The sequence below is a fragment of the Ogataea haglerorum genome, assembly GCF_019207285.1.
Source record: "Ogataea haglerorum isolate 81-453-3 chromosome Unknown 81-453-3_NODE_15_length_226208_cov_100.181872, whole genome shotgun sequence".
Classification (NCBI taxonomy): domain Eukaryota; kingdom Fungi; phylum Ascomycota; class Pichiomycetes; order Pichiales; family Pichiaceae; genus Ogataea; species Ogataea haglerorum.
Genome location: NW_025065165.1, coordinates 50,376 through 71,341, shown reverse-complemented (window position 1 = coordinate 71,341; position 20,966 = coordinate 50,376). Strand labels below are relative to the sequence as shown.

General features: G+C 55.9%; 16 protein-coding genes across 16 annotated transcripts; 5 read left to right on the top strand and 11 right to left on the bottom strand.

Moving 5' to 3' along the window:
* Positions 1-34: 34 nt before the first annotated feature.
* Positions 35-1,285, bottom strand: KL911_004648 (uncharacterized protein; the record flags this gene model as incomplete). Its single annotated transcript, XM_043199962.1, has 1 exon — positions 35-1,285. One exon carries the CDS (start codon positions 1,283-1,285, stop codon positions 35-37), a length of 1,251 nt encoding a protein of 416 aa, XP_043052550.1.
* Positions 1,286-1,483: 198 nt separating this feature from the next.
* KL911_004647 (uncharacterized protein) lies at positions 1,484-2,941 on the bottom strand (the record flags this gene model as incomplete). The annotated part of the gene is made up of 1 exon (XM_043199961.1): positions 1,484-2,941. One exon carries the CDS (start codon positions 2,939-2,941, stop codon positions 1,484-1,486), a length of 1,458 nt encoding a protein of 485 aa, XP_043052549.1.
* A 225-nt stretch (positions 2,942-3,166) lies between these two features.
* KL911_004646 (uncharacterized protein) lies at positions 3,167-4,264 on the bottom strand (the record flags this gene model as incomplete). The annotated part of the gene is made up of 1 exon (XM_043199960.1): positions 3,167-4,264. One exon carries the CDS (start codon positions 4,262-4,264, stop codon positions 3,167-3,169), a length of 1,098 nt encoding a protein of 365 aa, XP_043052548.1.
* Positions 4,265-4,551: 287 nt separating this feature from the next.
* On the top strand, positions 4,552-5,694 carry KL911_004645 (uncharacterized protein; the record flags this gene model as incomplete). The annotated part of the gene is made up of 1 exon (XM_043199959.1): positions 4,552-5,694. One exon carries the CDS (start codon positions 4,552-4,554, stop codon positions 5,692-5,694), a length of 1,143 nt encoding a protein of 380 aa, XP_043052547.1.
* A 35-nt stretch (positions 5,695-5,729) lies between these two features.
* KL911_004644 (uncharacterized protein) lies at positions 5,730-7,244 on the bottom strand (the record flags this gene model as incomplete). Its single annotated transcript, XM_043199958.1, has 1 exon — positions 5,730-7,244. One exon carries the CDS (start codon positions 7,242-7,244, stop codon positions 5,730-5,732), a length of 1,515 nt encoding a protein of 504 aa, XP_043052546.1.
* Positions 7,245-7,480: 236 nt separating this feature from the next.
* Positions 7,481-8,359, bottom strand: KL911_004643 (uncharacterized protein; the record flags this gene model as incomplete). The annotated part of the gene is made up of 1 exon (XM_043199957.1): positions 7,481-8,359. One exon carries the CDS (start codon positions 8,357-8,359, stop codon positions 7,481-7,483), a length of 879 nt encoding a protein of 292 aa, XP_043052545.1.
* A 213-nt stretch (positions 8,360-8,572) lies between these two features.
* KL911_004642 (uncharacterized protein) lies at positions 8,573-9,808 on the top strand (the record flags this gene model as incomplete). Its single annotated transcript, XM_043199956.1, has 1 exon — positions 8,573-9,808. The coding sequence occupies one exon, from the start codon at positions 8,573-8,575 to the stop codon at positions 9,806-9,808; it is 1,236 nt and encodes a 411-aa protein (XP_043052544.1).
* Positions 9,809-9,811: 3 nt separating this feature from the next.
* Positions 9,812-10,867, bottom strand: KL911_004641 (uncharacterized protein; the record flags this gene model as incomplete). Its single annotated transcript, XM_043199955.1, has 1 exon — positions 9,812-10,867. The coding sequence occupies one exon, from the start codon at positions 10,865-10,867 to the stop codon at positions 9,812-9,814; it is 1,056 nt and encodes a 351-aa protein (XP_043052543.1).
* A 61-nt stretch (positions 10,868-10,928) lies between these two features.
* KL911_004640 (uncharacterized protein) lies at positions 10,929-12,932 on the bottom strand (the record flags this gene model as incomplete). The annotated part of the gene is made up of 1 exon (XM_043199954.1): positions 10,929-12,932. The coding sequence occupies one exon, from the start codon at positions 12,930-12,932 to the stop codon at positions 10,929-10,931; it is 2,004 nt and encodes a 667-aa protein (XP_043052542.1).
* Positions 12,933-13,400: 468 nt separating this feature from the next.
* Positions 13,401-14,963, top strand: KL911_004639 (uncharacterized protein; the record flags this gene model as incomplete). The annotated part of the gene is made up of 1 exon (XM_043199952.1): positions 13,401-14,963. The coding sequence occupies one exon, from the start codon at positions 13,401-13,403 to the stop codon at positions 14,961-14,963; it is 1,563 nt and encodes a 520-aa protein (XP_043052541.1).
* Positions 14,964-14,979: 16 nt separating this feature from the next.
* KL911_004638 (uncharacterized protein) lies at positions 14,980-15,897 on the bottom strand (the record flags this gene model as incomplete). The annotated part of the gene is made up of 1 exon (XM_043199951.1): positions 14,980-15,897. The coding sequence occupies one exon, from the start codon at positions 15,895-15,897 to the stop codon at positions 14,980-14,982; it is 918 nt and encodes a 305-aa protein (XP_043052540.1).
* A 37-nt stretch (positions 15,898-15,934) lies between these two features.
* Positions 15,935-17,667, top strand: KL911_004637 (uncharacterized protein; the record flags this gene model as incomplete). The annotated part of the gene is made up of 2 exons (XM_043199950.1): positions 15,935-15,959; positions 16,166-17,667. 2 exons carry the CDS (start codon positions 15,935-15,937, stop codon positions 17,665-17,667), a joined length of 1,527 nt encoding a protein of 508 aa, XP_043052539.1.
* Positions 17,668-17,728: 61 nt separating this feature from the next.
* Positions 17,729-18,052, bottom strand: KL911_004636 (uncharacterized protein; the record flags this gene model as incomplete). Its single annotated transcript, XM_043199949.1, has 1 exon — positions 17,729-18,052. The coding sequence occupies one exon, from the start codon at positions 18,050-18,052 to the stop codon at positions 17,729-17,731; it is 324 nt and encodes a 107-aa protein (XP_043052538.1).
* Positions 18,053-18,105: 53 nt separating this feature from the next.
* On the top strand, positions 18,106-19,272 carry KL911_004635 (uncharacterized protein; the record flags this gene model as incomplete). Its single annotated transcript, XM_043199948.1, has 1 exon — positions 18,106-19,272. One exon carries the CDS (start codon positions 18,106-18,108, stop codon positions 19,270-19,272), a length of 1,167 nt encoding a protein of 388 aa, XP_043052537.1.
* A 53-nt stretch (positions 19,273-19,325) lies between these two features.
* Positions 19,326-20,300, bottom strand: KL911_004634 (uncharacterized protein; the record flags this gene model as incomplete). Its single annotated transcript, XM_043199947.1, has 1 exon — positions 19,326-20,300. One exon carries the CDS (start codon positions 20,298-20,300, stop codon positions 19,326-19,328), a length of 975 nt encoding a protein of 324 aa, XP_043052536.1.
* A 53-nt stretch (positions 20,301-20,353) lies between these two features.
* On the bottom strand, positions 20,354-20,943 carry KL911_004633 (uncharacterized protein; the record flags this gene model as incomplete). Its single annotated transcript, XM_043199946.1, has 2 exons — positions 20,354-20,693; positions 20,921-20,943. 2 exons carry the CDS (start codon positions 20,941-20,943, stop codon positions 20,354-20,356), a joined length of 363 nt encoding a protein of 120 aa, XP_043052535.1.
* Positions 20,944-20,966: the final 23 nt, after the last annotated feature.

Genomic DNA, 20,966 nt, shown 5'->3' with positions numbered 1-20,966 from the left:
GAAAATAATCGAGAGAATAATCCCGCTCATAATATCAATTGTCCTGTAGCGAGCGGGTAGCGTCTGCCACTTGTAGAATGATTTCCGTCATGGCTCTGCGCTCACATCTGCAGAACAGAAATCCGATCTGGCCGCTCAGCAGTCCGGTAGCCAGCACGAGGCCTCCAAAAAAGAGGAAGACAATCGACGCCCAAGGAGCAACGAACGACACGACCACGATGACAGCCAGAAATGCAATGAATGCAAGCGCAGAGAGCCAGAAGTGCAAAAGAAGAAGCGAGCTCTGCCACGAATTTTTGGAGGCCAAATATTCTGCCACCAAATCTGTAAGCTCTTGGTAAATTTCCAACCTCCCGGACTTTGGGGGTCTCGACGGGACTGTGGCAGACTTTGCAAGAACCTTGAACGTCGCCGAGTACGCAAAGTGGTCCGAGTAGGAGCCCACGCCAGGAATCTTTTCGGTAAATTGCACGGACGCATCCAGAGCACGGAGCCGAGTGTTATCTATGAGGGCGTAGTCCAAACGACACGCCTCGTCTGGTCGTCTATCTGCGCGCCATGTGTTGAGCGTGGAGTCGCAGGTGGCTCCTCCAAGTTTGATCTGGTCCTCCGGCGACATTTGGCGCAATTTGTCAGCATCGGTGGGACCGTGGATTTCTTCCCAGCTGTCAGTGAGGCCTGCTTCAGACTGCATGATTCTATAAGGTAACGATCCTGGTCGCGAGTTGAGATCGCCCACCAGAATCACTGCGTAGCCGGCCTCGCTATACGTCTGAGCAACAGACGCGATATCCCAGGCCTGGCACGCTCTGACACAGGCGTATGCAGCGCTGCCAGTAAGGGCGTAAGGTGCGTGCATGTGAGAGTTCAGAAGCGCTACTGGCGAAGCACCTTCGTAGAGCGGTTCCAGCAACGTCACGGCAACAGACTTTCCGACATACCAGTCGCCTCTGTGAACAGCTGTGGGCGTTCCATTGACAGGGAAACGGTACAAAAACGTCCGTTTTATTGGCACTTTGGAAAGAATCGCCAGGCCAGGGCCTGAGATAATCCCGGAGGAGAATCTTCTTGTGTAAGGGTATACGTCCTGACACTGATCGACAATTGATTTCCAGTCCTCGTCCGTCCAGATCTCTTGTAGGGCGACGATGTCGTAGTCGGGCTGGCTCCGAAGCCTACTTGCAAACGTCGTGAGACGTTCACGGCGCTGCTTTGAGACGTATTTGAGGCCCCATAGGTTGAATGTCAGCAGTTTTATCGAGTCGCCGTGGGCGTGGCTGGACATTAATGGAGTATTTTTTTATTTATGGTTAATATTATTTTTTTTTATTTATTTTGCATATAATTCACACTATTAGCTGCATGTTGGGTATTATCCTGTGCTACTGGCACAACTGGCGACGTGATCATCATTCATAAACATGCACAATGGCGGCTACTACAGCTGACAACATCCTTTTTTCCTCCAGCCGAGAAGTACGTATTACTTACTTTCGAGCTCCTGTTTGCGTCTTTCAACATCCGCTAGGATTCTCGAGCTCCTTGCAAGAAGAGCGTACACAGAGATGTTTCCAAGCATTACGAGCCCCGCCATCAGCGTGTAGGTACCGCCCAGCTTCATGGCATTGATCATCTTGGACAGACATGCCATGAAAATGGTAGCCATACCACAGCGTCCTAAATTGTTGAGCGACGCAACAGAGCCGGCTTGTCCTGGAAACATATCGATCAGCAGCGTGGGAACGGCATTCATTGGAAACATGGTTGAGAAAGGGATCAGAAATGACATGACAAGAATGATGGCCACGTTTTCTTTTTTCTGGATGCACCACCCAAACACCACAGCAGCAGCTGCACAAACGAGCGATGGAATGAAATAATACTGCACTCTAGCCCTGATGATGTTGACTGGCTTGGAACTGTCAGACTTCAGTTGCTTCTCGCGGAGGTTGTTGTAGGTACGGTCTAAAATCTTGCCGCTAGTAATGGCTCCAAGAATTGTAGCCACCCCGGGAGCAAAAAAGCAAATTCCCACTTTCAGGGTCGAGTAGCCATAGGACTCGGAAAGCTGTGTGGAGAGTGAGGCTTGCGAGATGGTCAATGTGGCAAACATCACAGAGCTTGGAAGTAGAACCATGGCCACTTGGGGGTACCGGGCAATCAGAACTGTTCTAAGCGGGTTGTATGTTGGAAGCTCGATGTGCTCAACAGTGCTTTTCGACGTGTCGGACAGTCTCTTGCCAAAGTAGAGCAGTATAGGAGCGCGGTGGTACCAGCGGTCCGGCTTAACTGACATGTTTCCGACAATGCTCCGTTTCGTTTCTGGAAGAAAGACAAACACGATAAGCACAAGCACGCCGTCGATTATGGCGCAGAAATAAAATATGGCTCTCCAATCCCACGCGCTGTCCACCAGAGCACCGAAAAAGGGCGCGAAGCCTTGGCCCACCAGCAGAAACCCGTTCACGGTTCCGTTGTAGCCACCACGGTCTTTTCTGGTGGTAAAGTCGCTGACGATGGAGGAGACGATACTAATCAGCGGCGACACAAAGGTGGCCAACAGACAGCGGAAAAATATGATCATCCAATATGCGTCCGAAACAGCAAGAGCTATGTTCACTGCGAAACCGCCGATCAAGCACACAAGCACCACCGGCCGTCTACCAACGTAATCGGTTGCAGAAGAGAAAACCACCGGTGACAAAGATTGCAGGATCAAATACGCCACCACGGTGAGATTAATCTGCTCCTCAGTGACTCTGAATTTTCGCTTCATTTCTGTCAGTGCAACCCAGTAAATAGACATGCTTATCGCAGATGCAATACCGATCAGAGATAGCAGGCCGACCATGAACGTTCTTTCGCGCTTAGTGAGGATCGTGTGGGGTACGCCTGGCGGCATCTGATTGGACACGTCATCTGTATCGGAATCAGTTGTCATTTTCCAGGCTCTCAAAGAAATCTGATACCTCTCATGTCATCGGGGTGGGTAGATATAGTGACAAAAAAAAAAAAAAAAAACGTTCTGATAGAATAGGACGTAGACGGCAAACTTCCGATTTTATGTGGGACGGGAGCAGATTCTAAGCGGGACATTCCCGCACGATTTAATAAATGCTGTAAATTTATTATATAAATATGCTAGTGTTGCGGCTGAACACGGGTATCACTTGGGCGGATTTCTAGGAGTGTTGATAAGGAACTTGCTTTTCAACTTATCGTCTGGCTCCGGCGGCCTTAGCGGTGGAAGCACGGGCTCCTGCGGTTTAGACGCAGGGAACTGGTATGCCTGCTGATGGTACGGCGAAGTATAATAGTATGGTGGGGGGTGTTGGCGCGACGGGTACGGCGAGCCTGGTTGCGGGAACCGGGACACACCGGCTACCCCCGGTTGGTGTGGAGGGTACGACGGCACGCCGTGGGCCGGGTCTCTGTAAACGTAGGGCGATGCAAGGGGGTTTTGCGCAGCTTGTCGCTTGTCGAGTGATACGCTGCGCGTCTTGGTGGGCGACGACGGCTGACGCTGGTGCGTGGGTGCCACAGGGTCGGAATATTTCCGCTTGTGGGTGGATGTCGGCGACGATGTCGACGGCGCAGAGGGCGTGTCTGGGTATGTCTGTTGGTTGACAGATGCGGCGTTCGAGGACGCCGCTGTCGAGGACGCCGCGGTATCTACAGAGGAGCCCTTGGAGGGCATGGGGCCAGCGCCGGGCCCGGACCAGTGGTGGAACTGGAACTGCTGTTGTTGTGGCAGGTTCACCCTCCACACAGATGTGGCGCCGCCAGCAGACGACGCGGCAGACGACGCGGTATACGACCGCCGGTGGGAGAATGCTCGCACGGGCGATTCGTCGGCACGCTGGCCAGGGGTCTGGTATCCCTGTGGCTGAAGCGGATATTTGAGCACCATGTCAATGCGTTCCTTGATTTCCTCGGGGGAAAGGTTGGCATACAGAAATGGAATCAATTCCGGAGGAATCCCTGTTTGTCGCGCTGTGTTGAGCAATTCCATTGCCATCGCCAGGTTCCTGGATTTCTGTTGCTCGTACTTGGTGCGCTCTTGTTCGATCTTGAGTTGGATCACCAAATCCAGCTGTTCCTGGGAGTGAGGCCACGATTCCACTTTGAAGCCCAGCAGTTGCGACAACACCTCCTGGGACTGGTTCGGAGCGGGCTGCTGTTCGGAGTCGGACGTACTATTGAGCACTCTCCTCAGCGGAGACGCCTGGCGCGGCGTGGGGTTGTCCTGGTCTTGCTGCTGCATGACACAGGATCATAGGCACGAGAGATTTGATATACCGATTTCTTTTGAATTTTTGAACGACTTTTTTTGGCCTTTGTGATTTTCAAAGGGGCAAGAATTTGGCAGTATCTGCGCCCATTTTGCTTAATTCGGCGAGAATTGTCGACTTTTAGGGCCACGGATCAAATCGCCTGCGCTAGTTTTTCTTTAATTCGCCCGAACATGGAATCTGTCTATTGTCTGGCACAGGCTCCAGACGGTCGGTCCTTCCTAATACGGGAATCTAATTGCTGCTGTCCACGACGTCAATGCCCGGAACAATACCGTCTGAAACAGGCCACAAGACGCACGGCTGTTTCGGCTCGCCTCACAATGGGCACACCGTCGGTGGAACACGAGCGGGCAACTGTCGCTGGCCGTGCCAAACGCTTTGCTGGGCCCCGTCTCCCAGGCGCACCGCGGGGCACATATACTATCACACCGCGCACCGACCACCCGCCGCGCACCGCGAGCCAACATTTTGCAAAAAATATATTCACGTGGAAAAAAAATGTCCTCGTACAAACATGTCCATCATTGACGGCAGAGCCATCAGCAGCGAGTTGCGTGCGTCCATTGCGGCTGAGATCAGAGATCTCAAGGCCCAGGATCCGTCGTTTGCGCCGCGGCTCGTGATCATCCAGGTTGGAGACCGTCCAGACTCGTCCACCTACGTCAAGATGAAGCTCAAGTCGTGCCAGGAGGTGGGCATCGACGGGTCGTTGCAAAAACTCCCCGATGACGTTTCAGAAGCAGACCTGTTGGCTCGCATAAACGAGCTGAACGAGGACCCGTCTGTGCACGGGATACTGGTGCAGCTCCCGCTTCCTGCTCATTTGGACGAGGAGCGGATCACCAACGCCGTGAAGCAGGAAAAGGACATAGATGGCTTCTCGGAACTCAATCTGGCGGCCATTTTCAAGAAAAATGCTGCTGCAAAGTTCATTCCGTGCACGCCAAAGGGAATCATGTACTTATTGAAGCACGAGCAGGTAGAGATCGCGGGCAAGAACGTGGTGGTTTGCGGCAGGTCGGACATTGTCGGAGGTCCGCTCTCGAAGCTGCTGGAGAAGGCGGGCGGAACCGTTACCGTGGTCCACTCGAAAACGAGCCCAGAGCAGCTCAAGTTCTACTGTTCGAACGCAGATATTATTGTCAGCGCAGTTGGCCGTGCCGGCTTCATCACCGGCGACATGGTCAAGCAGGGCTGTGTGATTATAGACGTGGGGACGAACTACGTTCCGGACGCGACGCGGAAGACGGGCCAGAGAATGTGCGGAGACGTCGACTTTGCCTCGTGCAAAGAAAAGGCCTCGAAAATCACCCCGGTCCCTGGCGGAGTCGGGCCCATGACCGTGGCGATGGTTCTGGATAACCTGTTGGAGAGCGCCAAGCGCAGCAAGAAGGTGTAAGGAGAAAATGGAGAGAAAATAGGTTCTTCTGTATATTACGTTCTGAAATGAGCAGTGGCGTTCTCGTAGAGCGACTGCCACACAAACGCTTCGCTGAGCATCATCTCGACGTCCGCCTCCGTCCAGTCGTCGGTTTTGGACGTGTCCTGGAGAAACATGATGATATCCTGGAAGTCCATTTCCAGTAGCTGCTCGCTGAAACGCCGCAGAAAAGCGCAGCAAACGTAGACATGGAACTGGTTGAAGCCTGTCGGATAGCATGATAGATATGTGTCCCACATTCGCACGATCAGGTCCATTCGGAGCTCGCGCATCAGCATGCAGTTCATCCAGCGGAACGAGAACTGGATGAAGTCGATTCCTTCCCGCTCGAAATGCTCAGCCAGGTACGGCTCGTCTCGTTTCACGAGGTCTCGCAGCTCGGACACTTGGCGGATTATCCCCGGCTGCTCGTGGATGTAATTGTCCTGAATAGTGTCCAGCACCTTTGTGAGACACCAGTAAGTGTCTGCCTCAATGCAGTTGATCAGCTCCTGCGGCAGCTGGTTGGTGTTGAACGCCTCCATGTCAACGTGGTCGCACAAATACGCAGAGAGAAATATCTGGTAGAACGGGGTGGCCAGATCGTTGATCCCCTGCACATAGCCGCTCGCAGGGTGTCTGACCGCCCATAGATACAGGACTTTTTCTAGTGATCGCTGTGTGGACTCGAACGAGTACAGTTTGATGGTGGGATTCGTCCGCGGGATGTCGATGGAGATCTGGTGCCACACGGCCTGGTCTTTTTCCACTCGGAAGAGCTGTGTCATGCTGTTGGTGTATTCTTTCCGTTTCCGCCTCAGTACAGCCTCCCTGGTGGCGCTGTTGACCGGGAGGTACCCAAGAAGCACCGGCCAAACGAGCGGTCGCAGCGTAGCGGGAATGCCGCTCCATGTTTGCTTGCGGAGCTCGGCCATATCAAACGGCTGGTTTTTGAGGGCCTTGACGATTTTGCTGTATTTGGACTGGCTGCCGGGCCTTTCGAGTATGACGAAGGGGTCTTTCATGATGCGTTCGTAGTCTGGGCGCAGAAACTGCGCCGGCTGCTGTGTCGCAAGCGGCGGCTCCGTGGGCACCGTGGGGCTGTCCCTCGGAGAGTCCTGCAGCTTGAGATCCGAGATGTCGGGGTAAAATTGCGGTTTGGCGTCCTGGGGCGAGGGAGTGGCCAGATCGTCGATGTCGTCGTTCCAATCGGCGTCGTCGTCGATCTTGTTCGACGAGTCGCTCGTTTTCCTAGCCTTGGACAGGTTCAGGCTCGGACGTGGAGACTTGGTCGAGCCGTTCGAATGGACCGACCGCGAGTCCGGCGACGCGGTGCGCTTCAGGGCATCAGGCGCACCGAGGTCCAGATGAGAGAACGAGGCCCCAAACACCTTCTGGCTGTCGACGCTCACGTACGGGTTGTCCATCGGCGACTTTCGTAAACCGGTCAGCGTCCTGAGCAGCGACGGCCGCTGCTGCAGACTCTGGTAGCCCTCAGTGCCAAAGATGAAATCGTTCACCTGGGACATTTCCTGTTCTGGTTAGCCGTAAATAAAATCCAAAAAAAACATACGCTTGGCTGCTGGTACCCTTTCTTTCCCATTTTTCGAGGTCCGGGCGTGCGATAGCGGCGAAAACAGTGTCTACTAGGCCAGAGGTTCCGAAGTGCTATTCTTCCACCTCTCTGTGTTTACGCCACATGGAAAAAGATAATTTGGGGATGTGGTGTACATCTTGCACCAGCACCCTCACACCTTCGTAGTTTCTACGTAGCAGACCTGTTGAGGCCCAGCTCCCAGAGCTTGTGCGACTCGTTGATCGCGTAGGTGAGCGTGCGCCGTTGGTAGCCCTCAGGCCCCAGAAACCGCAGCGTGTCGATCACCTCCTCGAGCAGAATGGCTCTTCCGGCCAGAATCGACTCGCCCAGCCCGTGGTAGGCCGTGTTGACGACGTGGAGGTGGAAGTGGTAGTACGACGGCTGGTAGTGCACGAAAATGCGGAGCTGGTCGCCCGCGACGCTGTAGCGGCGCGGGATCTCCGTCCTCAGCGTGCCCGCGATGCGCTCCAGGTACGGGATGTGCGTCTCGTTGAGGTCTCTGATCGACGCGATGTCGTCGCGGTAGACGATGCAGCAGAGATACAGCGACTCGAGCGTCGTGCCGTCCCATTTCATGTCTGGAAGAAGCACGAAATCGTCGTTCTTGACGACGACACGGTCGGCCTCGGCCCCCTCGTACAGAATGTTGCGCACCCATTTGATGACGTCTCCACGCATAGTCTCTATATAGGGCAGCACGACGCTGCGGTACAGCTCTGGGGTTTCGCGCACAATGTGCAAGACCGGCTTCTCGTACTTTCGGATGTGGGTCTCTGATGCCGGGTAGATGAGGTTGAGCTTGGCTGCCGGGTCGCGGTCCGCAGACTGCTGCAGCGTGGTCATGGCCCAGTGGTAGACGTCATTGGACGCTATTTCGCGAATTTCCTGGACGGGCAGGCGTGGCAGGCTGGCGGTGTCGAAATGCGACTTTTCGAGCTGCAAAATCGCGGCGCGGCCGCCTATCGTGCCCAGCAGCGCGATGGTCTTGAGCTGGGAGTCGGAACTGAGCAGCCGCTCGAACTGGAACGCAGACACTAGACGGTCCATAGCTGGAAAAAAAAAGTCGAGCGAAATTCGGAGCGTGGCTGAGCAGGGGCTAAGTCGACGGCGCAGCTTAGCAAGCAAGCGTTCCAAACAAAGCACGAGCACTCAATGGCAACAAAAGGGTGCGATGGTTCGAGACTGAGAGCTGCAAACGACGCGAGATATTTTTTGTGTGCTACGGAGTTTCCAAAAATACTTAATTAGCAGTTATTTAGTATGGACAGGCTGTTTGACAAGCTCCCGCACTCTGACAAGAAAAGACAGTACGAGTTCCTGGAAACCCTCGGCGCGGGCTCGTTCGGCACCGTGCGAAAAGCCGTCGTGAAGAAGACCCGCGAGCCCGTCGCCGTCAAGATCATTCTCAAGTCGAGGCTCAATGGCCATCTGGACGCCGTTCTGCGCGAAATCAAGGTTCTCCAGACGATCCGGCACGACCACATCGTCCGGCTGCTGGACTGGTTCGAAACAAAGCACAATTTCTACATCGTGACCCAGCTGGCCACCGGAGGCGAGCTGTTCGACAGACTCATCCAGAAGACTTCCTTCACCGAGTCCGACGCCTGCAACATCGTCTACCAGCTGCTCACGGCGGTCGATTACCTGCACAGCCACGGCATTGTCCACAGAGACATCAAGCCTGAGAACGTGCTGTACCTCACGCCGGACGAGCAGTCGCCCGTGGTGCTGGCAGACTTTGGTGTCTCGAGACAGCTGGAAGAGGAAACGACGGAGAAAATCACCGGCGTGGCCGGCTCGTACGGGTACATTGCGCCCGAGATCTACGCGTCCGAGGGCTACGGCGAGCTGTACGGGCTGGGAAAAGGCGGCTACACCAGGTCCTGCGACATATGGTCTTTGGGGATCGTTACGTTCATTCTGATCGGCGGCTACTCGCCGATCCGGGCCGAGACGCCGGAGGAGTTTCTCGACGAGGTGCGCAGCAACAACTTCGTGGTATTCCACCACAAGTACTGGCAGCATATTTCCGACAGCGCGAAGGACTTCATTCTCAAGAGCCTGGACATCGACAACCGGCGCAGGCCGTCTGCGGCGCAGCTGTTGCAGCACCCGTGGATTCTCTCGCATCTGGCCAAGCAGAAGCCCGAGAACGAGGCCAACATCATCGGAAACATCCGCGAGGGCTTCAACGCTCAGGACAAGCTGCGCAAAGCGTTCCGGCTCGTGCTTATCCGCAACAAGCTCCAGAAACTGCACGAGCTGCGCGAGGCGAGCGACTCGAGCTTCGAGGAGGGAGAGGAGGATTTCATTTTCCATGGCAACTCGACCGACTCGCAGCTGATGGAGAACTTCGACAAGATGAACATCAAGAGGCAGCAGCCGGACTCGCAGAAGATCAAGAGCGAGACGCTGCAGGCCACGTTCCACAACATCGTCAAGGCAGCGCAGATCAGCAAAGACGAGATCCGCAGGTTCCAGGAGGAGCAGGGATAGCGGCTACCTGCGGACACGAGCGACCTCCGTTTTCAAGATGCGATCGTATTCGGTCATGGCAAGCGAGTTGAGCATCAGGCCAATGTTCCTGGCCTGCTCCTCGGTCTTCGACACTTTCTCCGATTCACAGCGATGCAGCATGGTCTCCGGGGCTCCTGTCGAGCTCGCCGAGTTCGGCGGCCCCGCGTTCTTTTTCAGAACAGGCTTTAGTCGACTGATTTCTTTCGAGACGTTGCTGATTTTATTTATCTCCAGCACCTGGTCCTGCTCCGGCGCCTGCACCAGATCTTTGTACCAGAACTTTGAATTTAGGCTCTCGAAAACCTGCTCGTCCTTGTCGGACTTGAAGATGCTCACGTCCAAGGAGTAGTACTTGTCGCCGTGGTGGCCTAGGTCGCGTTTGGCAGATCTCGGTTGCTGCGTCTCCAATACCGCACGATGCTCAGGGTAGTACGTGCGGAACGCTCCGATGTCCACAAGTCCCTGCTTCCGCGACTTCTCGGGGTCGATCACGACGGCAACGTACGGATCCTGGAACCCCTGGTTCAGTTCCTGCGTCTTGACATCTATTCCAGACAGCCAGCAGCCAAAGCCAGGGTGGGAGTGGTACCAGCCAACAATGTTCTCCGACCGATTGCACTGCTTCTTTTGCTGCTCCAAAAATTGCAACATGAACTCGTACGCCTCGTTGAGCGGGTTCACGCGGCTCTCGGTTCCCTGGACGGGCAGAGGATAGCTGTCCAGCACAACGATGTTGCCGTCGAAGATCTTGCCCGTCATCATGCCCATGATCTCGATGGACCCGCCCGAGCGTGCATGGAGACTCATCTTCATTAGCGCCAGACTACTGATGTGCACGGTATGGAAGAAATGCGGGTCGCTGAGCCAGGCCTTGGACTCCAGTGTCTTGTTGTCTGAACTCTGCTCGTAGAACTTGCGCACCTGGTCTTTGGGGGTCACTCCTAGGCCAATGTTGCTCTCTCTTGACGCCAGCAGCTTGTCGGTGTCTGCTTCCGCCAGCTGCGAGAGCGTGGCTCCCACGTCAACCCAATGTGCCATAAAGAATAAATTAATGCAATATTTCAAAATAAATTTAAATGAAATAAATTATTGATTAAATCTATAAAGCGAGGGTCTGCAGCTTCTCCCGAAGGAGCCCGACCAGTTTTTCGTTTTTGAGGATCTCGTCGACCTGGCGTTCTATATCCTGGTCTTGGGGAGACCTCTCGTCCATTATGACGGTGTCTAGGTCCTCCGATGCTGTATCAGAGTGATTCTTGGAGAACTCGTAGGACTCGGGCTCTGTGCCGTCCGTGCCACGGCAAATATTGGGCTCCCTGTGGCGCACACCGTCTTCTTCCTCTTCCGATGAGCTGGAGCACTCAGACGAGCTGATCGACGAGTCTGGCGAGACAGTTTTCTTGAAAATCGGTCTGAAATTGCTGCCAATGGAGATGGACACCCGTTTTCGCTTCTTCTTCATCAGCTCAATCTCGTCCACTTCGTAGAAATCGTCGGTTATCTCGTCGTACTGCCATATCTTGAGATCCAGCCCATACGGCTTGGGCTCTATGCAGTATACGTAGCCATGCTGGACGTCCAACTCGGTCAGCATCTCTTTGTTCAGATTCATGAAATAGCAAAGTAATACCCTCGTAATCACTCTGTGCGAAATGATCAGAACGTTGTCGCGCAAGCGCTCCAGCTCCACGATCATCGGCCGCAGCCTTGATATCACGTCCAGATACGACTCTCCCCCGAGCCCTGGATATCTATAGGTCAGTTTCTCCGCCATTTGCGACCTGTACTCGTCCACGTACTTGGTTCTGTACTCCTCCTCGGTGATGGAGTCCAGCGAGCCGCAACCCAGGTCGTTCAGCATCCGGAACGACATGAAATGGAAATCGCCTCCATCCTTCTCCTGTGGAAAGTACGAGGCTGTCTGCAGCGTGCGCTTGAGATTTGACGTCCAGATATTGAATTCCTGCTCTAGTTGCGGTTTTGTGTGAAACGAGAACTCGTCGTTCACGTATTCTTTATTAAGGTGGCGGAGCTTGAATTCCTGTCTCTTCTTGCAAATGAACTTTGGCAGTGCTCTAGCGAATTGCTCGCCTCTCTTGGTTAGCTTGGAGTCGCCGCCCTTTCTGTTGGCCGCATTGAACTCGGACTCGCCGTTGACAGTCAGCCAGATCTGCCGATCAGACAAGTTGAAGTTCAAAAGGAAGAAAACGCACTGCGACGAAAGATAGCCGCTGATGTTGTACGAGACAACCTTCTTTCCGGCGTTTATGATCTTCACGTACTGGATGTCGTATTTTTCGTTCTCCAGCTCTTCCTCCTCGTCGATGGTTTCGTACACGGCCTGGTAGTTCTTGAGTCGATTGCGAAAGTCGTTTAACGCCAGGTCTCTATCCATGTCCTTATAATCTGGCCCACTCAGCTTCAGACGGATATTCTTCTCGATCAGCTCCTGGTCCGTGCAGATGCTCTCCAGAAACAGAATTTTCACGGCGCCCTCGGTGCGCTTGGTGATCGTTTCGATGATCCACGATCTGCGCGCCTTCGTTGTATTAGTAGCGTCGAAAATGCCAACGTTGCCCTGGTCGACCAGCAGGAACTGGATCATGTCGTCGAGCGTCTCGCGGGCCCACTGTTCTCTCTGGAGGAAGGAGTCCTTGTTGGAATGATCGAAAAAGTTGGCGTCATGGCTCGTCTTGTGGAGCGTCGGGCCCCGGACAGGATACCCGCTGGGCTTGGCGTTTCTCTGGCGCCGCGTGTTGCCCACGTTGAAAATTTTTGTGTTGTACTGCATCCAGTTGAGATATCGCTGTAGCTTCCTCGTGATGTACGATTTGCCGGTGGCTGGAAGCCCCACGCAGATGATAGCCAGCTTCAGAGCCTCGCTGCCCGTGTCGCCCTTGGAGGGCAGCAGGTTCAGCTGGCTCTGCTCCGATCCGTTGCTATTCACCACGTGCAAATTCATGGTCTGCCCAGGGATGGAGATGGCGGACGTCAACGCGGACGAGGACGAGGCCCTCGACATGATCATCGGGGAGTTGAACTTGGACGACGTGAGCGAGCTGGCCGCGGTGGCAGTCCCGAAGCTTGTGTCGCCGGCGTCCATCGTTTGTTTTACGCGGGAAATAAACAGGTCCAACAAGATCGCTAACTTTTTATTGTGTAGCCCCTCTTATCTAGCCCCTAAATTTTTTTCCACTGTTACTCCGACAGGGTCACGGATTTTTGGCGAGCAGCAGAATAATAGATTTTTGCAGATTTGTAGCAACGTTGCGGGGCCCGGGGGGCAGCGAGAAATATGGCCGGTGAGATCCTGCGGCCGGGCTGGTGGCTGGGCCGCGTGTTTTATGGCTAGGCAGACGGGCGTGCTCCATTTCGCCGGGATGACTCAGAGACAAAAGAAAGAGGTAGCACGTCCCGGAGAAACGGTGGCCCTGCCTGCGCTCGTGCACACCTCGCACCAGACGGCGGTGCTCGCGCCGGACTTTGGCAGTGCTCCGGCGCTGTGCTTACGCGCTGCTTATGTCATGGGGAGTGAAAAGTCTGGCTCGCTGGAATATTTCTCCAACAAACAATGCTGATGCTGCAGAGAGTCTCGAAAGCGCGCGTTGCCGGGCTCGCTGGCGCGCTGCTGCGTCGCTCGTCCACCGTCCGTCTGACCGCGGAGTCGTATCCGCAGGTGAAGCGGCTGGACTTCGGCAAGATCACGCCGCAGACCGTCGACTTCTTCAAGTCTGTGGTCGGCGAGGCCGCCGTCGTGACCGACCAGGACGACCTGCTGTTCTACAACGAGGACCAGATGCGCAAGTACCGCGGCCAGTCGTCGCTGTGTGTGAAGCCCAAGACCACGCAGCAGGTGTCGGAGATCGTGAAGTACTGCCACGAGCACCGGCTGGCGCTGGTGCCCCAGGGCGGCAACACGGGGCTTGTGGGCGGGTCTGTGCCCGTTTTCGACGAGATCGTGCTGTCGCTGAGCGGGATGAACAAGATCCGCTCGTTCGACCACACGTCGGGTATTTTGAAAGCGGACGCAGGCGTGATTCTGGAAAATGCCGACAACTTTCTGGCCGAGAACGGCTACATCTTCCCGCTGGACCTGGGCGCAAAGGGCTCGTGCCACATCGGCGGCAACGTCGCGGCCAACGCGGGCGGCCTGCGGCTGCTGAGGTACGGCTCGCTGCACGGCTCCGTGCTCGGTCTGGAGGTGGTGCTGCCAGACGGCACCGTCTACGACAGCATGAACGCTCTGCGCAAGGACAACACGGGCTACGACCTGAAGCAGCTGTTTATCGGCTCGGAGGGCACGCTCGGCGTGATCACGGGCGTGTCGATCCTGTGTCCGGCGCGGCCCAAGGCGGTCAACATTGCGTTTCTCGGGCTCGAGTCGTACGAGGCTGTGCAGAGCACGTTCAAAAGAGCCAGGGCGGAGCTGTGCGAGGTGCTGTCCGCGTTTGAGTTCATGGACAGGCAGTCGCAGTGGCAGGCCAAGCGGTTCCTCAAGACGCCGCACCCGCTCGCCCAGGACGACCCGGACGTCGACGTGCCCGAGTATCCGTTCTACGTGCTGATCGAGACGTCCGGCTCGTGCAAAGAGCACGACGACGCCAAGCTGGAGACGTTTCTGGAGTCGATCATGGAGGACGGCACGGTCGCGGACGGCGTGGTGTCGCAGGACGAGTCGCAGCTCAGAACGCTGTGGACCTGGAGAGAAGGCATCAGCGAGGCTTCCAACATGGACGGCGGGGTGTACAAGTACGACGTGTCGCTGCCGCTGCCGGTGATGTACGACCTGATCGAGGTTCTGCGGGCGAGACTGGACGAGCACGGGCTGCGCTCGCTCAGCGACGCTTCCAAGCCGGTCGTCGACGTTGTTGGCTACGGCCACATCGGCGACGGCAACGTCCACGTGAACGTGGTGGTGAGAGAGTACAACAAGACGGTGGAGAAGTGTCTGGAGCCGTACGTGTACCAGTGGATCAGCGACCACCACGGGTCGATCTCGGCGGAGCACGGCCTCGGCTTCCAGAAGAAAAACTACATCGGGTACTCCAAGTCGGCGGTGGAGATTGCGCTGATGAAAGATATCAAAAGCAAGTTTGATCCGCAGGGAATTATGAACCCGTACAAGTACTTATAGAAACAGAATGTTGAGCCTAGTTCTTATCGTCGTCCGGATTCGCGACTTTGAGCACTTTTTTGTAGTAGTCGGCCGCGTCGGCGAGCGAGCCGTCGCTCAGGCGTCTGCGGCCGAGCATTATTCGCCCGGAGCCAGACCCGTTGTCCGACGAGTACAGGTCGTCCTCCGCAGAGGCGAAAGGATCGCGGTTGGACTTGAGGGCCTCCTCGTACGCGAGATCGTCCACGGCGGTGTCGTCGCCGCTGTTGTGGCGTCTTCGGAAGACCAGGAAGAACACCAAGCCGATCAGGATCGACGCTCCGACAGCGCCCCCCACGGCTCCTCCGATGATGGCTCCCTTGTTCGACGACTTGGAGCCCGAGCGCGGGCTCGAGTCTGCTGTAGCGGATGCAGACGCCAGGCTTGTGGACTGCGTGATGTACACCACCGTGGTCTGTTTCGAGCCCTCCTCGCTCACCGTCGACGTGAGCACCGCCGCGGTCGCGGTTGGAGGCGTGGACGAGCTCGAGCTCTGCGAGCTGGTTGTGGGTGTTTCTGTGGAGGACGTGGACTCCTGTGTGGAGCTGGAGGAGCTGGATGATTGTGTTGTTTGTGCGATGGTCGACGAGGACGACGAGGAGACGGAAGACGGCGAGGCCGGAGACGACGTGCTGAAGGACGTGCCGGAAGAGCCGGTGCTCGACGACGCGGCCAGACTCGACGAGTCGTCGTACGTGTCGTCGTCGCTCAGCCCGTAGACCGTGTAGGCGTTGCTGCCGCCGCACATCTCAGACGGATACCCGTCGCAAGCGGTGTCGCAGCTATTTGAGGAGTCTGACGACAGCGGCTGGTCGTCGCCGCAGTGGCACTCGTTTCCGTTAGTCAGGGCGATGTATTTGTAGGACGAGCACTCCGACGAGCAATGCGAGCTCGACTGCCAGGTGTAGGTGCCCATGGACACATAGGAGGAAGGGATGTCGGAAAAGCAACCGATGCTGGACAACGCCGAAGACGCGGGTATCAAAGCGAGAACATATAGGTTTGTCTTCATGTTGTAACGAAAGTCCGGTGTCGCGCTCACGCGAAGTCTGAAAAACGAAAGAATCAGGCGATGTGTTGAGCGTGAAGAAGCCTGTTGTTTTAAAAAAGTTTTTAAAGGAGTGAAAAAGGAATGGGGAGTCGGCGGCGCGCGACCGCGTCGGGCGCCGTCGATCGACGGTCAGAAAAAAACAGCTCTCAAAAAGTGCCAGTTATTTTATTCTATTTGTTAATGCATACCACCGTCCCGCCTGTCGAAAAGGCCGTATACGATGAGCTGACCGCCATCCGGCAACGGCTTTCGCTCATCAAGCGCGACCACAAGACATACATGAATTCCAAGAGCATAGGCGAAATCTACGACCAGGTACTGAGCAAAGTCGAGCAACTGCGGGCGATTCGGTCCACAGAAGGGGCCGCCGAGGGCGAGTACCCCAACAAGGTGGACATCCTGGTGGACGAGATTTTCCAATTGCTCAGTCTGTGCTTTGTCACGTGCGGATTGAAGAACACGGCGCCCGCTACGTACGCCTCGCTGTCCACTGTGCAACGGCTGCTCGAGCACCTGAACGAAAACGAGATCTACACGCACCAGGACCTGGACCCGATCAGAGACCGGCTGGACGAGATTGCCAAGATCGTCAACTCGGACGAAACCACGTCTTCGGAAGAGCTGAGCCTGCTCAAGAGCAAGCTGGAGCAGTCCTACAAAGAGTACAGAGTGCTGGAGGACAAGATCAACAAGCTGCCCAAAAACGTGCAGAGAATCATGGACCGGCTGATCACGCTCAAGTACCGCATTCTGGAGGTGATCACGAGCGACGATGCCGCCAACAGAGACGACCTCAAGGTGTTTTCCAACCAGTTGGAGCAGATCCAGCTCGCGTGCGAGCTGGAGTTCTCCAAAGAGGAGCACCCCAAGGGCGAGGGCGTGCTGAAGGGGCTCATCGACGACTGCCACTATCTCATCCAGGACATGAAGATCGGCGAGGACATGGTGAGTCCCGAGCTCGCAGATATTTACAATCAGCTGGAAAAGCTCAAGTCGACGCTCGAAAACCTGCTGGTGACCAGAAGATGGGTCCTCCGAACAACAGACATCTTCAATTACCAGCGGACGCTCAACCAGATCGATAAACTGCGTGTGGACGGCTACTTTGGCAAGAAAGAGCTGCGCGGACAGGCTGTACTGCTGTACCTGCTCAGACGGTGCTACGCCATAATTTACAAGCTTCTGGAGAGCTCTGAGCCCGTCAGCGAGAGCCTGCAGCCGCTGCACAACCAGCTGACCACGGTGCGGCGGTGTCTCCTGGATTTGAAGCGCATGGGCGGCATCTCGTCGATCCGCGAGCTGTACCCGTACCAGATGAAGCTGGCGTCGGTGGACAACCTGCGCGAGGACGGCAAGTTTATGATCGACGGGCAGATACCCGAGGGCCAGGGGACGCTGAATGCGCTGCTCGCGGAGTGCTTCGACATAGTGCACGAGCTGAAGATCGAGTTCTACGAGAAAGACGAGACCGAGAGAAAGGACGACGAGACGAAATTCCAGGCCAACGTGATAGGCACCAAGGCGCAGGAGACGAATTACGACTACAACATTATGGAGCCCGATTCCAATGAGGAGGACAATCTGGCGGTGTTCAACGAGAGTATAGGCGAAAGCGAGACGGACGGCGATTTATAACGAGATCTGTGAATAAATAAAATAAAATAAATACTTAGAGTGCTGGGCTTCCCCTCACGGCCTAGAACTTGTGGGTGAGGATCGGCTTGTCGTCTCCGTCCGCGAGGCCGAGCGTTTTCGGGGTCAGAAAGTCCCGTCTTTTCAGGTACGGCGCGCCGACTTCGTCTCTGTCCAGGTCTTCGCGCTCCTCCAGGTGCTTCTCCACGATGAACATCTTGTACGTCTCCAGACGGTGCTTGCGACACTCGATGTAGTCCTGGCGCAACGGCAGGCATTCTGTTCTGTCGGCGATGGTGGAGCTGGTCATGCACTCCAGCGCGCTCTGGAAAAGACCAAAACACTTGTTTGGGCCGCCGTGTCTTGAGACTTGCTGAAGAGGAGCCATGGCAGATAATTTGATTGAACAAATAAAATAAATGTACAAAAAATTATTTTTGCATGTTTTCCGGGGAGCCGCAAAGAGTCGCGAGACTGGACGGGATCGAAGTGCCAACGCTGCTCGATGTCTCCCTTACACCAGAACAGCTCGAGGCCGTGCAGGTGATGGTGCGGATCGAGGAAATCAACCGCATGATTCAGACAGACTCGTTTGTGCCTCCCACAAGAACTAGGTCTCCGTCTCCGCCACCAGTGTACGATGCGAGCGGGAAAAGAACCAACACGCGCGAGCAGCGCTACAGAAGACGCTTTGAGACCGAGAGAGGCCGCCTGATAGAGAACGCGCTGCGAAACATCCCCGACTACCGGCCTCCGCCAGACTTCCGCAGACAGACCAAGACGAGCGACAAGCTGTACATCCCGGCGCGCGAGCACCCTGAAATCAACTTCATCGGGCTTCTGATGGGGCCGCGGGGCCACACGCTGAAGAAAATCCAGGAGAAAAGCGGCGCCAAGATCGGCATCAGGGGCAAGGGCTCGGTGAAAGAAGGCAAGAACACGGCCCTTATACGACCGGACCAAAATAATCTGGACGACGACCTGCACTGCCTCATCACCGCCGACTCGGAGGAGAAGATCCTGAAGGCCAGGAAGCTGTGCAGCGAGATCATCCAGGGCGCGATCAGCGCGCCCGAGGGCCAGAACGAGCACAAGCGGGACCAGCTCAAGCAGCTTGCGATTCTCAACGGCACGCTGCGGGCGTCGGACGACAAACTGTGTCTGAACTGCGGCGAGAAGGGCCACAGGCGGTACGAGTGTCCGAATCTCGGGAAGCAGAGCTTTGCGCAGTCGCTGGTGTGTTCTCGCTGCGGCAACATAGGCCATCTGGCCCGCGACTGTAGGGCGGACCTGGAGGAGACGGCAAGACACGGCAGAGACCTAGAGATGATGATGCGCGACCTGGAGGGAGAGGCCGAAGGCCACGGGCGGCCGGAGATGACGCAGATCGAGTGGCCTGGTGCTGCGCCCACGGCTGGCCCTAGGGCCGAAGATACGGCTGTTTCCTCGTCTGCGCCGGCTATTGCCGCTCCGCCAGGGATGAAGCTGGGCACCACGCCGATTTTCGCTCCGCCTCCGCCAAAGATGAGTCCGCCGCCCAAGATGGCGCCTCCGCCAATGCCCAAACACCTCAAGCTGCCGATCACGAAAAAGTCCGACGCAGACTGACGTGCTTCATCTACAGGATCGGGTCATGCTTCATAATCATTAAGGTATCTATGCTACACATATGCGCACTCCAAATGTTTCTTCGAGCAGCCCAGACAGTCTGAGGACGGGTTGTTCTCGAGCTTGATGCATTTGATCTTCTTAAACCTGCAAGTGTTGCACGAGGTCTTCTTGGGGTGCTTGCCGTAGGGGCCCACCATGATCGGCAGCGCGACTTCGTCCTTGGGCTCGTCCTTTTCGGGCGTCTGGTGCATGCGCTCGGACTTATTGAACTTAATTATGTCGTTTCTGGTGAACCCCTTGGAAAAGCAGCACACGAGCTTTTTAGAGTGGCACGCAGAGCACGGCTTGAACTTGAGGTACCGGAACCGGCTGAGCTTGCTGTTGAAGCGCTGGTGCTGGTACTGCGACGTGTCGATCTCGAAATACTGGTACCTGTTCTCGTCTTCGTACAGGAACTTGCAGCTGGCGATTTCGGAGCCGCTGGCGGCCGCTGCGGCCCTCGTTTCCGGCAGCTCGGCGAGCACAAAGATCTCGGAGTCGCACTTGATCTTGCGCGCGCGGCAGCAGTCGCACGAGGGGCCGGACCGTTGCCGTTTGGACGCCGCGGACGGCGACGCCAGCTTGATGGAGGTGAGCTCGGGCGCGGAGCTCTGCTGAGGCGTCGTTTGGATGACGAGATTCGAAATCTCGAGTTTGGGCGAGGCGTGCGTCGTTTTCGGATCTAAGACGTAATTAGGCGTGGCGGTTTGATTGGCTGGTTTTTCGCTCTGGACGCTGTGCATGGCTGCTGTCTGCAGCAGGAGGTCGAGCTTGGAGTATGGCTTTGGCGGGTTTTTAGGCGCCAGTTGCTTTGGTGCCTGTGGCACGGGCTTTGGCAGCGAGAGTTTGGGCAGCGTGGGAGGGCTGATGCGAGGCACGCTGGGCAGCGGTGCACTGTAGGTGGGGATGTTGTCGTTGAGCGATAGCGAGTAGTTGGAGAGGTCCGTGATGGGGACTCTGGACTTGGCGTAGTTCTGGATAGACATGAAATTGAGATTTGGGGGGAAATCCGCCCGATTTATAGCACAATGCAATAACCTCATGGGTAGTCTCCACGGAAATGCACCCAATAATGCTGGAGGGACATATTATGGGGTGCGGGACTGTGAGGGGGGAACTCCGATGTCCGTAAGTCCGGACCGTGTAAGAGTTTCCGGTTCGGGAACAAGATGCCCCGCGATGAGCCACTGGGAAATGATGGGGTACATGGACCCGACAAGCAGGGCCCAGGCTGGATGCCATGTCGAGTTTGCTGCGGACATGACGCTGTATTGGGCGGTGGTCCGATGCGTTTGATTGGCCCCATGCGCACTGCGCGCTGCTCCGTAGCGCGGGCACTTAAAGGGAAATCATCACGCGGACATTTTGTGCCCGGGTTTCTACGGAGCCAACCCGTAAAAAAAAACGGGTTGCAGAAGTTTCAGCTCGGAGCCTAGTCCGGCGGAGTGTACGTCTCCGTGAGGGTGTCCAAACCGGACCACCGACACTGCTGGTGTGCGAAACTTGTACAGCGCTTGCTGGAATGCGCAAAGGGTGAGCTTCCCTGGTTTATTACCCTCAGGGTTATTGCATGTAGTGCGCACCCCCAGTCAATAAATCGCACCACTTGTTTGGTGATTCATGAGTCATGTGCACCGAGCCACTCAAAATGA